This window comes from Aspergillus brasiliensis, assembly GCF_001889945.1.
Source record: "Aspergillus brasiliensis CBS 101740 unplaced genomic scaffold ASPBRscaffold_3, whole genome shotgun sequence".
In the NCBI taxonomy this organism is placed as follows: domain Eukaryota; kingdom Fungi; phylum Ascomycota; class Eurotiomycetes; order Eurotiales; family Aspergillaceae; genus Aspergillus; species Aspergillus brasiliensis.
The window spans coordinates 3372841-3386045 of record NW_027137444.1 but is presented as its reverse complement, the minus strand read 5'-3'; the positions used below and the strand labels follow the sequence as shown (position 1 = coordinate 3386045).

Here is a 13205-nt window from a genome sequence, read left to right as displayed (position 1 = left end):
TTGCTTATATGCACCTCTTGCTTTTCATCTGGATGATCGTCAGACAACGGGTATGGCAATATCGAGCATCCACAATGAGCCACATAGATAGATTGGCCCACAATCCTAACTCCAAAATACGTCTCACATCATCGAAGAGAAACAAACAATAGCATAATAAAATAACACAAACAAACAATCAATCAAAGGGATTAAAAAAAAACAAAAACATACAACAGAAGGGATTCGCTGGTGGTCACCCACCCAACTACTAACCTCCCGGCGTGTGGCTTAAGTACGGCTGAGCGGACGGGAAGCCCTGTTTTCCACACCCTGTGGTCGTATGTACTAGGGTTTTGTCTGGGACAATTGATATTGACCCATTGAACGCACGATCTAAGGATTATCTCGGGAGTTTCGGTGGTTCTTCTGGTGTTGCTTTTGAAGACGGAATATAGGAAGCGGGCGTGGGAGCGTAATTGTGGCCTGTATCTATGTTGTATGAGTTGGATCGAATGATTAGCTTCAATAGTACCACGGTATCATGTCTATAGGGGTAATATGAGGGAGATTCATCTGGGCTAGTAAAGACCAATGATCATATGTGATCTAGCTGATGTTGGTCGCAGCCAGTCTGGAATCTGGGACGTATCAAATGGCGCTTTCCGTGTTGAGTGAGCAAGGTATAGTCCCAGTTGATACTACGTATCCTACGGACCGATCCAACACACCAAGAACGCCCTCTAAACAAGATATAGCAAAGCCGGTTTGTCAATTAGCCTTTCCAACGGCCGCTCAAGCATGAAAAAGCGATGCAAGTGAGCCACGAAATGTTCTGTAAGTTCGTCATTTTCGCCAACAGTCTAATCCCAGCTATCCAATACTCCGTTTACAATAATGTGCGTGTCGCCGAGGGGTGAATATGGCGTAGAATCAACCATCTTGAGGTCTTAGTAGTCGTGGAGGACGCGACTAATTAGGCCAGGATTCAGTGCAATGTGTTCCTTCTGTCCGAGTCTGAGCGGTCTTATTGTCGTTCGAACTGAATGTTGATTTCGTTGCTTGAGCGATAACTAGGTGACTATGTGATTAGTCAATGTACGTGGTCACACTCTTTGGGCATATACCTGAGCTCACCGAAAGCGCCTTGTCTGCACCGCCTTGCAGCTGCGAGACTTGGAGCTTCAGAAGTGCAAGACGGTCGTAGGTGCGTTGGCTACTAGCACGCTGGGCATTCTAGACTTGGACTCTCTTCTTTTCGCGGTGTGAGGTAGCCTGCGACATTGTGTGGATGCAGTTGGAAAAACATAAGGAGCAGCCATGACTGTTTATCTGTCGTCTGTTTTGCCGGACACGTGCTGACTGCTTGGTGCTTAGTGAGCCACCATGGGGATTGAATCTCTCTAACTAGAAGTGGCGCGCTGCTTGAACAACCTTTGAACATTATTTGTGTGTAGATCCCTATGTATACAAATTTATAATGTTTTTTTCATGCCCGCCTTTGTTGTCTGCCCACTGGAGAAATGAATGAGGCACCTCGAAGAGGTCCGGGTTAAGCTCTGGAACTATAGTGTCCTCGATGGTGGCTCGCACGGTAGACTCTCCGCTCAAGATGCGCCCAATATTCCCCAGGGTACTATACATGACTCCAGAAGAATGGGGCATCTGTCGATCATCGGCCCCTTGGTCGTTATTGGAGGAATCCTCTTCGTACCTGCCGCCTTTCCATCTTCCAAATAGCGACGGGTAGATCGAGTAGCACTCCAATGAGCCATTGTGACAAAGTTCACTAAGGAGGTCTGCAAAGCCCATGTTTTCATCGTCCATGGATTGAGTTAAAGCAGCGAGGACCTTCTGGGACGCGCTGTAGGTAATCGCGTACGCTGCACTACACGCCGCCCTTTCCATTATGCAGGTCATCCGGACATTGCCCCCAGTTCCAGCTGGGGGATCATATAAATAATGCGGGAGGTAACGAGAAGGCATCGCCGTTATGTCGTGAGGCATCATCTGAACAGGGGAAGAGCTGTTGCACTTCATACCGCAGTGACCAATCCAAAGGACATCCCAGCTGTCTCCGTATGGAGAATCTGTGGTCGCATTTCTTTCCGGGGCATTGATCTTCGGTATTTGCTGAGAACCTAAGGCGATTCCCTTTAGTTGCATCTTGATATTGATATCCCAGTCGGCATCGTCCTCGAGTATCAATGCGCTTGCGATCCGATCTGCGACAATTCTATAGAGTCTATTAGATGATATGAATGAACAGAACATGAGACGAGTCGTTACCTCTGCACAGCGTTCGCATGCGCCCGGGAAGCGGTAAATATTTCAAGGCCCTTCTTTGACTCATTGAATTCCTGCCACACAGCATGAGCAAGACATTCGGGTTCCAGCTAGATCGACGAACCTTGGAGCTGTCTTCGTCAAGGACTAGCCCGTCAATGAATTCAACACGAAATCCTGTAGCGGAAGACCCAAGTACAATCGCGTCGCGTCTGTGTAGATGTTGCAGTGGGCTTATCGCAAATATCTTCTCAAACTATTTCCGGTGAGTACCAATAGACAGGTGGTCAGCGGGTTCATGGGGGAGCATACACCTAATGTGTTGTTTTCAATCGCGTCCAAGGGGTCCCTGATGTCCTCGAGTGTAGCATGCCGGCCGTGTCCAATGTTCCGATGAAAGAATAAAGACCAGAGTGAGGTGATGGTAATTAGGAATAAGATGACCAAATTTGAAGATCTGCGGCGGGGCCCAGGGACCAACCTAACCGGAGATCCGGGAGCCATGATAGCAGCCATGTTCGGTTCATTGATGCGATGATCAGGAATGCGAACGTGGACCCCGCCTTCTTTAAGACTCCAATGATTACCGATTTGCATCCCCACTCTTTCTTTGATTGATGCGATGCATTGTGACCAAACAGCGTGTGACAGGCAGGAGAGTGTCCAGTCAAATGCTGTGGTTAGACGCCGCCGTTGCGGGTCTTGACCTGAACCAGCAATCAGCTCAGAGATCGGCCCAATTTACCCGCATTAGAGTATGGCCAGTAAGCACTAATCAGCACTTTCCTTGAGTTGTATTCATACACAGGTACAAGGTTGTCTTCATCCCACGTGTGGTGTCTAAATAAAATGTCCTCAGGTATGAAATTCCTGTCAATCTACCATGAATACATCAAACCGCAAAATCATGTGCTAATCGGTCGTAGCTTGGTCAAGCTTACTAAATAACAGGCTGTATCGTGGCCTTCCCCTCAAGTGCCTTGATCTATATCCACTGAGCTTTGCTTATTCTCACGAGCTCCTATCCGAAGGAGCCAGAACAGTAGCCCTTGATTCAACCGTGAAAGCCGGGGATTGCCGAAGATAGCACATGAGACATACAGCCAATAAGAGAAGCGTAACGTTCTTCAGGATTTCTCGGGTGTCGTTATTGATGATGTTGACAACGTTGAAGAAGATGCATATGGCGGAGGGGTATCGTCCTCCAGGATTTGGCCTTCGAAGCTGTGAGGAGCCTTCTCTAATTCTCGAGAGTTTGCCAATAGTTCCACCGGGAGATGGAGAGCATCAAAGGTACTTGTTTTCCCTGCACATTCGAACGAAAACGACGCGCACAACCGATACGTCCTGCTTATGTTGAATGTGCGGAAAGATACATCCGTATGTCTGATTCGGAGAGGTCCAAACGCCTGTGCTAAATCCACTTTCCCCATAACTCGCATACCAAGGGAGGTCCGTGATAATATCTCAATTCGCTCGTCAACTTGGCCCGATAATGCCCCCATCAGGGATGGAGCGGCCCGGGCGGCAGTTTGACTGACGATAGCGATGGACACAGACTGCATCACAATATCCGGAGCAGAGATGACAGAAGAGTCCTCCATAAAAGGCATAATATCTAGAAAGCATGGAAGTGGTGTAGATTGTGCTACGCGGGTGGGGTAGGAAAAAGTTGCCTTGAAGCTGAACCGAGGCAATTGACTGGGTGATAGCCATGACTGGATCTTCTCCTGCACCTTTAAGCTTCTTCCCTTGTTTTCCGGGAGTAAAAGCATGCTTCGGATATTGAACAATTGCTCCTTCTGTTGCTGATATGTCGCAGGGTGGTCGTCGGTGCTCTTCATATCCAGTCTCGCTTCAAGCGGTAAAAAGTTCAATCGTACGATCTCAGAAAATAAAGGCGACTTTTTCCCTAGAATTCCTCGCTGTGGTCTGAACACTTGGGCATGGATGCGGTACTCGATGGTGCAGTCCAACTTCCGTAAAGAATCACTCGTTTTCGCTGCAAAGGTTGGTGGCAACGGGTGATTCGCGTCGCTGCGGAAAGGCAAAGTTTCTGGCCATCTTGAAGACGCGCATTGAACGTGTGACGGGAAGACGAATTCGAACGGCCATTCATAGGTGTCCGGGGCAACTTTCTCTCCGTTGGGATGCCATAGAATCCTTTCCTTCTCGAAAAGCAGGCACTTGCTCCGATAGCTGGCGGCTGGGGCGGCAGATCCCTTGGTCTTCTGCACCTTTGCCTTTGCGCGCCCAGAGAATGTCACTCGAATGTCCTGGATCTCAGTTGGGGTGGAACACTGGAAGATAACACGACCTCTGATCTGGTCGTTTCCAGAGTAGCACGGCTGCTGATTGATCAACGACACGATAATAGGCATTGTGATGAATAGCACACGACCCAAACTCGGGTGGCGTCAGTAACAAAAGAGCTGCTGGGGACTGATGGCAGAAAGGAAGTGCAAGGGGGAGGAGCGGGATGGCACTCCTTTGTACCATTGTACGTAGTGTAGTGGCTTGTCCCGCATTTTTCCATCTGAAAGTATTGCCCAGGATATTAATAGGCTTTGATTGTCAAAGGTTCATCCAGACCCATTGATAGTCGATGATGTCTGCGACAGTGGGGGGTGCGCCCGTAGCGATTCGCGAATGAGGCGCATCATCATAAACGAATACGCGGAGATTTCCTGATCCGGAAGATTTGGCGTTCCACTTTCCCAACGAAGAGGCCATCGCAAGCTCCACTCAACCTTCACAAAACAGTACATTATCCACTGTAGTATCCTCAAACCTGAACGGATGTGCTGTGTACAGGTTTAATGATACTCAAAGAGTTAGTTAGTTCCAAATCTGTCAAAGGACCCGTTTATTTGTACTCTGTATAGCATAACGGTGGAGCGAGGCAAAGCGATTGTTCGTTGCTCAGGCACGAGGATTATTCCGCGACCAGTGATTTGCAATTTAACCCACAATAAGCCTTTCATGTTCCTGACCAAAGACAGGCACAAAGTAAGATCTGCGCACAGACCAGCATCTTGCTCCATGTGTGACTAGCAACTAGTTATGTACTACTCCACAGGGATAACCAGTACGTAGTCCGCTGGGAAGATAGCGCTGGTAGGTACTCATGGGTCGCACACTCACATAGCAAACTATACAGAAACCCGAGATTGCTTTCCAGAAATGAATTATATAACCAAGTATCATATTGCGAGGTTGGAGGTCATTCACATCATTGTTCGTGCGGAGATTCGGCATCTTGCGAGACTAGTCATTCTTTGTTCATGAATTGGAGATTGCTTCCCATAATCAAGGAAATAATTTGATGCTATACCTACACCTACATAAATGCGCTTGAGTCTACAACTGCCCAAATCTTCATCTTCCCCATCTCTCTTACTGCCAAGTACTACTTGATAGCTACAGTAGGTAACGTGATCTGCGAACCTGTGAGCCTAGTCTCCTTCGAATAGCTTATGACCACAGGAACACCGAACAGGCTTATCAACTACCTACCACCCACACATATACCTACAGATCGCCTTTGACAGGTAAACAAGAACTACACTACTGGGGCTATCACTTCGCTTGAACTTCATCAGCAACCTTCGATTCTACCCCAGTGGTTGCTGTTGCCTGTACCTGAATGCCCCGCCTTATTTCCACAGCCGAGCCTTGCACGGAAAACTGACCCGTTGCATCTCCTCACTCCGCGCCATTACGTCTCATCTTCAGACGTCTACGTTCGCTTCCCTGTTTATCTCGACTGGTAGGCCTGCTCCATCGTCAAAGAATCAGCAGCATGCCTTGGAAAACCTTTCGCGATGACCTTTCCAATGTGTGCCGTCAGGAGAGATTTCCCCGTCTGAGCCACCTCAGGCTCGGGGACGAAGACAGTACCTTCGCCTTTACCTACAGCTTCCAGTCCAGCATGCACATTGAGTTTGTTGTCTCCATTCCAGGTATGTGAGCACCGTACTTGTGTGCTATTGATTTGTCTTTCTAATGGCGTGATAGATGCTACCGAGTACCCCGATAACCACAGTTATTTCGCGTTCGCTGTCACGGATAATATCCCCCAGGCCGTTTCCTCCATTCTCGAGACAGTACAAAGCAAGTTCCATGGTTGCTCTCTAGACACCTTTCTAGAAGGCTTTTGTGAATACCTTGACCAGGCTGCCCTGGGGAAAGAGCCACGGGCCATGTCTCCTATAGATGATGACTTTGACGCCATGTCAGAGGGTGAAGATATGGACTGGGATGAGTACTCCGATGCCCCACTGGTGGATCGTTCCGTGGATATGAAGCAACTGCGGGCTGATCTTCGAGCAGCTAAAGGTGCAGGGTTCAAAGTTGGCTACCTTGGTGACCTGGATGGCTCTCTCATTGTGTCTGTTTCTTGCCGCATTGCCAACCTAGGGATTTCACAAGACGCCATGCAAATGTGGGATGTCTGCCCCAAACAGTTCTTAGTACTGCTTCTTCACTATCCAAGGGGTTACCGGAGTCTAGACCACATTGTGTCTCAGTCACAGACGTATCCTTCGGCAGTCAGGATGTATGTCGGCCTTTGCGATAGGTACAAGCCCACCGCAGTGTCGATTCCAGACATGCACCATGAGATCTCAGGTCCTGGCGTATCACGCTCGACGCCGAGATCTGCTTTAAAATCATCGTTCATCACAGATCCGTTAGAGACACTTCTCAACGATCGCTTCCTCAGCATTGTACAAGATCGACTTAGACACGGTTTCTCATGGACGGGGGCGGAGATCTTTTACAATGACGCTCAGGGTAAGAAGCTAGATCCCCAAGATGCTAAGCTTCCCAAATACTTTGTTCCAGAGGATTGGGCCAAGTCCACACCCGGTTTCATCAAAGCAGACGATCTGTCACAGCAGACGGCACATCAGCGATCCCTTCCGCTGATCGCCATGCAATATATCCTTCGCCGTTTTGTTAAATGCACAGAGTTCTGTCTGAACTGCCATTGCAAGATAGACAGTGGCTTCGAGGCCCTGAAGCCCTATGTTTGTTCCAGTCCGTTATGCCTCTACCAGTATATGCAACTTGGCATGGGTCCCAAGCTGGAGTGGGAGATAGTCACACAGCCGTATGTGGTTGACATGCTCGTTAGCTTTGCTTATGCTCGGGCTGCAGAGGGGCATCTGACTGACCTTCCCTGCGGTCTCGGCATGAAGGTCCCTTGGGGCACCTCTGTTGCATCAATTTCGCCATCCATTACTGCGAGGTTCGATGCCAAGATGACACTATCGCTCCAAGCACCGCATAACCTCAAAGTTGGAGAATGGATTCTAATAAAGCTAGCCAATGCGTGTGATCATCCATCGATCTCTCCATCGCTCTGCTGTACTGTGCTGAATGTGCATGACCAGTCGCTTATCGAGATCTCGCAGCCTATCTCTGTAGGTTCTCAGGCTGACCAGCCAGTCTCGCTTCCTGACGGTCTAGACGTGCAAATTGTACCATTTCGTGTTGACTTTGATAGTTTGAAAGGTGACCAGAAACAGAAAGCAGTCATGCTACTCCTCGACACCCTACCAGATGTCTTCTCGATGAAGGATTTCATTGAGAGCAGTACTCCTGAGCACAAGCCCCTTGCCTCATGGCATGACAAGATCTGTCCATCGGCTCTATATGTGCTACGATGGATCCTTGCTTCAAATAGATCATGCATCGTATACGATGAGAACCCCGAACACCAAGTGACAGGGATGAACAACTACATGCAGTTCAGGTTAGCGCAAGGCTCACCAGACAAAGAAGCTCGGTTCGTCCAAGAACTCAATAACAGCTCCAGCGAGGAGTTTCCCACGATTTTCGCTTGGCACGGAAGTCCAGTTTATAATTGGCACAGCATACTAAGAGAGGGTTTAAACTTTGCTCAAAGGCTAAACGGTCGCTCTTTTGGCGATGGTGTGTACATGGCGAGCGAACTTGAGACCTCCCGCACATACTCCTCTTATTATGGTGGATGTAGATACAAGTGGCCAAGAAGCAAGTTAGACATTACCTCTGCTATCTCGTTGAACGAAGTCATCAATTCACCGCAAGAGTTTCGATGCAGCAGTCCCTATTATGTTGTTCCTCAATTGGACTGGATTCAGTCACGGTACCTGTTTGTTTCAGGGGGAGGTATCAAACCTCAAGGAGAAATCAAGAACAAACCCTCCAAGGTTTACAAACAGGATCCGGCTCGGACGGCGAGGGGCCCCAATTCTCAGTCTATCTCCATTCCTATATCGGCCCTTAGCACTCGACAGGGCCAGAGCCACAAGAAGAAAAATGATTCGGATGGGCAAGCCGCAGGTCATAGACAGAAGAAGAGGAAGGCGTCCATGAAGGGGATATCCGGACTGTCAGAGAGCGCGTCGACAACAGACGATTCAAACAATGATACGGATAATGAGGATCTTTGTTTACTCGATTCGGAATCGGACGACGATGCCATTGGAAAATCAAGACGTGTTGATACATCAAAATCCAGTCTGAATACAAGACGTCAGTCCAAAACCGAATTTCAGCCCGGAACTTTGCAAGCTCATTCCTTCAAGCTCCTCGGACCGCCAAGTTACGCGACCACGGCCGCAACAAAGTCACTACAGCGTCATCTCAGGGCAACATTACGCATCCAGGACCGAGAGCCTCTACATGAAATTGGCTGGTATGTCGATCCCACACTTATCAACAACGTTTATCAATGGATTGTCGAGTTCCATAGCTTCGATCCCTCTCTTCCTTTGGCCCAAGATCTCAAGCAGAAGGGACTCACAAGTATCGCTATGGAAATGCGCTTTCCGCCGCAGTTTCCAATGTCCCCGCCTTTTATCCGCGTTATTCGACCCATATTCAAGTCCTTTCAACAAGGCGGTGGTGGCCATGTGACCGCAGGTGGCGCAATGTGCATGGAGCTGCTCACAAGCTCAGGCTGGCTTCCGACAAACTCCATAGACAGTGTGCTTCTGCAGGTACGTATGGCACTTTGTTCGACGGAGCCATGGCCCGCACGCATTGAACGTGTTGACGATTACAAATTTGGTGAAGCTGTGGAGGCCTACAGGCGAGCTTGCCAAACACATGGTTGGAAGGTGCCCGAGGATTTCAGTCGCATGGGGCAGGCATGATGTCAGTTGCCAAACCGACTTAATTCCATGTCAGTATGTGGCCATACCTAAGGCTGCAATATGTCACGCCAAATAACTTTCTCTTATGGCGTTCTTCGGGATGGATCACGATAATTTGAATGTATCAGTTACTATTAGGCGAAAAATTGCAAATTGTGAACCAACAAGAGGGTTTAGCCTTTCCTCAAGTAATCTATACAGAAATTCAAGGGAATATCCGGTCTATGCTTCTCCTAGCCTCACCCAGGAAGAGTACTAGTCGGCCCCATGCCCATTTCTCCAAACATCAGCTCCAGGAGCCTAGTAGGCGAGCTAGTAGCCAAATAGTCAATGGTGTACTTATATACATCATGCGTCAACATCTACATTACATGGACAAACCTGCGCCGTCCTTCCGGCAGGTTTATCCAGAGTGTGGTGATTGCAAATAGCCAGCCTTCCTCAGCGCCGGGATGGCCTTGTCAACCACCCACTCGGTGCATTTTATCAACGGCCGTCTCTCCTCGCCATCCTCATAGAACTCTAAAGGCGATAGTCCCTTGAAAGGCTCAGTCTTCATCCGTTTGATGTTGAACGCCTTCTGTTGTGGGGGAACTGGAATCTCTCGTAGAACCTTGTCCCAAGAGTCGGGATAGTGTGCTGCATTCGTCATGCCAAGCAGTGTTTGGGAAAAGAAGTTCTCGATGGACTCTGGTCGAGGGGTAAATTTAGTTTCGTAGTGCATCCCCTCTGGCGAGCTAATGTCTCCGGTCACTTCGTGGATGGTTCCAGAGCCGGTGGCTGGGTCTGTTTCAACAAAGATCGCAGTGTGATAACGCGGAGAAGGAAGATCGGGGTCTGGCATTGCCAGGTGGGTTCTGATGATGTAGACGGGATAATGAGACATGCTGGATTTGTTCTTGGTAATGTAGTAGTTTTTGAGAATATTGTAAGGCGGGGAACAAGGTAGGAAAGTCAGCAAGGAGGGATCGGATCTCGATGTAGCTGCAGTCATGTGTCGTTGGCGGCTCCAGGCGTTGTCTGCCTGGCGCGTCTTCCTCCATCCTACATCCTACATCACTCACACTCACACTCACACTCAGTGACAATTACAATCACACTCTACACTATGTCTCTTTCCTTCAGAAAATGCCATGGCACGAGTATCTCGATAAGTGGAAATATGGGGAGAAACCCTTCACAACAACAGCCTACCTCAGCCTACCTCACGGTATCCACACCACGGGATCGCACTGCACAATTCACTACGCGCACAAAGGTGGCCCCAACCCTACAGCGCAAATCTACAGAAGCGATATAGCAAATCAACGTCACCGCCTTCAGAGGCGTGATTCTGCCTGAAGCACTGTTTATGTGTTGCTCGAAGAGAGTGAATTCAACATGGCTACTAGAAGACTTCTTTCTCTACTGGTTTCTTTCTCCTCCTTACCATGTTCATCCTCTTTCTCGTCCAAACCGCATCTTAAACCATTGTTTCTTGTGCCTGATATCGAGCGAAATGGATACTCAAGTTCCCAGCGAGATGAATACTCAGGATTCCCTGCCGTTTTTGAAAGCTGCGCAGGAGATGAACTACGACTGTCTGGACGCATTGGTCGCTGAAGGCAAAGATGTCAACAGGCGTGATGAAAGAGGCTACACAGCTTTGCATCGGGCTGTAACTCAGAGACCTAGTGACCTCAACACCGTTGCAATACTACTCACGTACGGAGCAGATACTCTTGATGTTTTCGAAGAGGAGAACACCTCCAGGCCGAAGACTCCCTTGCACCACGCTGCCATAAAGGGAGACGTTAGGCTCGTGTCCCTTCTTCTCCGCCATGCGAGACATGACCCAACGCCAAGAAGCTTGAAGTATTGGACAACTCCCCTTGAGGATGCCATCAGCAATGGTCACCTGGCGGTTATTGAGAAGTTCATTCAGTTCTTCTCTGGTGATTCTCTGTTGTACAAACCCACCCGCGGAATCGATGAGTCCATCATTCTGGCGGCGAAACTTTGGTACTCCAAGGCCTTATCTTTGATACTTGATTACAGAAAGCAACACATGCCTCGGAATACCAACGGCGGCCCTGATGTACTCAAGCAAGCGTTTTGCGAGGCCATCCGGTCCGAAGCCTGTGACCCCAGCGTTCAGGGAATTAGTGATCGGACCGGAGGTCCTGGAGACAACACACCCTCCAAGTGTGCCAATCTACTCATCCAAGCTGGAATAAAATTCAATGACGATGAAATCGATCGAATCTTGAGTATCACATGCAGCAATGCCCATCTGATTGGTGTTACACGCCTACTTTTGAACCTGGGCCCCAAGGTCACGGCTCATCACATCTACCGTGCGATCGAAAGCCAAAGTTATCATATGGTGAAAATCGTCACAAGTTATGTCATCAATAGTGGCGGAGAAGGGGCCATGAAGCGTGACTGCGAGCCTGATTTGGTTCAGTACGCTGCAAGCCACGGCAGCCTGGACACTTTCGAGTACCTGTCCATGCAACTCGAGACAACTTCGTCTCTGAGCCAGCCTATTACCACGACCGAAAGTCGCAAGACCCCTCTAATTCATTACGCCGTTTGGGGGCTCCGTCAGGCCGTTGTTAAGCACCTCCTCTCCATGCAAGGCTCGAATGTCAACGAGCGCGACGAACATGGTCATACACCGCTGATGTATGCTTTTGACATTGTGGATGCAAGCGAGGAGACCATGCGCCTGCCCGTCATTCAGCTCTTAGTTGAACATGGTGTCAACCTGCACGCCAGTTCCATCGAAGGACTCACACCTTTACATCTCGCCGTCAGATTGGGTCTAACTCCCGTTGTCCAGCTTCTCCTCACGAACAGATGCGACCCCAATGCCAAGACAACCACCGGCAGCGATTTGTTTCTCAGAAGAAACCCCTCGTTCTGGAGCCCAGCAGTCCACGCACGGTTCCGAACCCCATTGCATTGGGCGGTTGATCGACTGGCAAACGTTTCCGTGGACGTTGTCATGCTTTTACTGCATCACGGGGCGGACATTAACGCCGAAGATGGCAACGGCGTTACACCTTTGAATCTCTTGCTCGGTGAAGGATGGTGCATGAATGGGGCTTGGGAGTCTCGCATGGCAGTCGCACATCTCTTGCTGTCCTCCGGAGCCGATCCTGACATCAGGGATATGAATGGGATCACGGCGCGCCAGAGAGCCTCTCAGCGAGAGATTGAGATTTGTGCCTCGAATGTCCAGATGGCTTGAGGGCTGGTGGTACTTTGGTCTTGGACTGAAAGTTGCTTGACCTTTTGATCGCACCTCATGATTATTTGCTCGATCTTTCAGTGATCTTGCTATGCGGGAGAAGTTTGTTTTACATCTGATACTTGGTTTGAGATCGACTTTTCCCATCTTGTTCTCCTTACAATATTTGTCGCTTGATCTTCCAAAGATCTTGCCATACGGAGGGAGTCCGTTTTACATCTGGTCTTCGTGTTGAGGTTGCCTGGTTTCTTCACTTCCCCTTGAGATTTGTTGCTTTGTTGCTTGGAATTACAAAGATGATGCCATGTTGGGGAAGTTCGGGTTTACATCTGGATTTACGTGAATCTGCTGCATGTTCAGGCCTTCTTGTTGTCTTATGTTTCGAGACTATCAGGATATGGGCTCCTTTGATGCAGACAGTTTGTTATTTGGGTGAACAGGGAAAAGTCTGTCGAGAGGATGGAGGAATTTGAAGGAAAAGGAAATTGAGATTGAAGGAAAACCAAAAAAAAAAAAAAAAAAAAAAAAAAAAAAAAAAAAAAAAAAAAAAAAAAAAAAAA

General features: G+C 48.7%; 5 protein-coding genes across 5 annotated transcripts; 2 read left to right on the top strand and 3 right to left on the bottom strand.

The window, feature by feature from the left end:
- Window positions 1–1440: 1440 nt before the first annotated feature.
- Window positions 1441–2781, bottom strand: ASPBRDRAFT_119815 (uncharacterized protein; the record flags this gene model as incomplete). Its single annotated transcript, XM_067617290.1, has 4 exons — window positions 1441–2215; window positions 2269–2339; window positions 2390–2521; window positions 2578–2781. The coding sequence occupies 4 exons, from the start codon at window positions 2779–2781 to the stop codon at window positions 1441–1443; spliced, it is 1182 nt and encodes a 393-aa protein (XP_067482563.1).
- A 244-nt stretch (window positions 2782–3025) lies between these two features.
- Window positions 3026–4850, bottom strand: ASPBRDRAFT_40594 (uncharacterized protein). Its single transcript, XM_067624387.1, has one exon. The coding sequence runs from the start codon at window positions 4644–4646 to the stop codon at window positions 3393–3395; it is 1254 nt and encodes a 417-aa protein (XP_067482562.1). The 5' UTR covers window positions 4647–4850; the 3' UTR covers window positions 3026–3392.
- Window positions 4851–6067: 1217 nt separating this feature from the next.
- Window positions 6068–9410, top strand: ASPBRDRAFT_119705 (putative ubiquitin conjugating enzyme; the record flags this gene model as incomplete). Its single annotated transcript, XM_067617279.1, has 2 exons — window positions 6068–6227; window positions 6283–9410. 2 exons carry the CDS (start codon window positions 6068–6070, stop codon window positions 9408–9410), a joined length of 3288 nt encoding a protein of 1095 aa, XP_067482561.1.
- A 403-nt stretch (window positions 9411–9813) lies between these two features.
- Window positions 9814–10296, bottom strand: ASPBRDRAFT_119700 (uncharacterized protein; the record flags this gene model as incomplete). The annotated part of the gene is made up of 1 exon (XM_067617277.1): window positions 9814–10296. One exon carries the CDS (start codon window positions 10294–10296, stop codon window positions 9814–9816), a length of 483 nt encoding a protein of 160 aa, XP_067482560.1.
- A 612-nt stretch (window positions 10297–10908) lies between these two features.
- On the top strand, window positions 10909–12645 carry ASPBRDRAFT_193957 (ankyrin repeat domain-containing protein; the record flags this gene model as incomplete). The annotated part of the gene is made up of 1 exon (XM_067620695.1): window positions 10909–12645. The coding sequence occupies one exon, from the start codon at window positions 10909–10911 to the stop codon at window positions 12643–12645; it is 1737 nt and encodes a 578-aa protein (XP_067482559.1).
- Window positions 12646–13205: the final 560 nt, after the last annotated feature.

Excerpts from the sequence above, each read along its gene's own strand:
- ASPBRDRAFT_40594 (XM_067624387.1), bottom strand. The coding sequence starts at position 4,646 with ATGCCTATTATCGTGTCGTTGATCAATCAGCAGCCGTGCTACTCTGGA.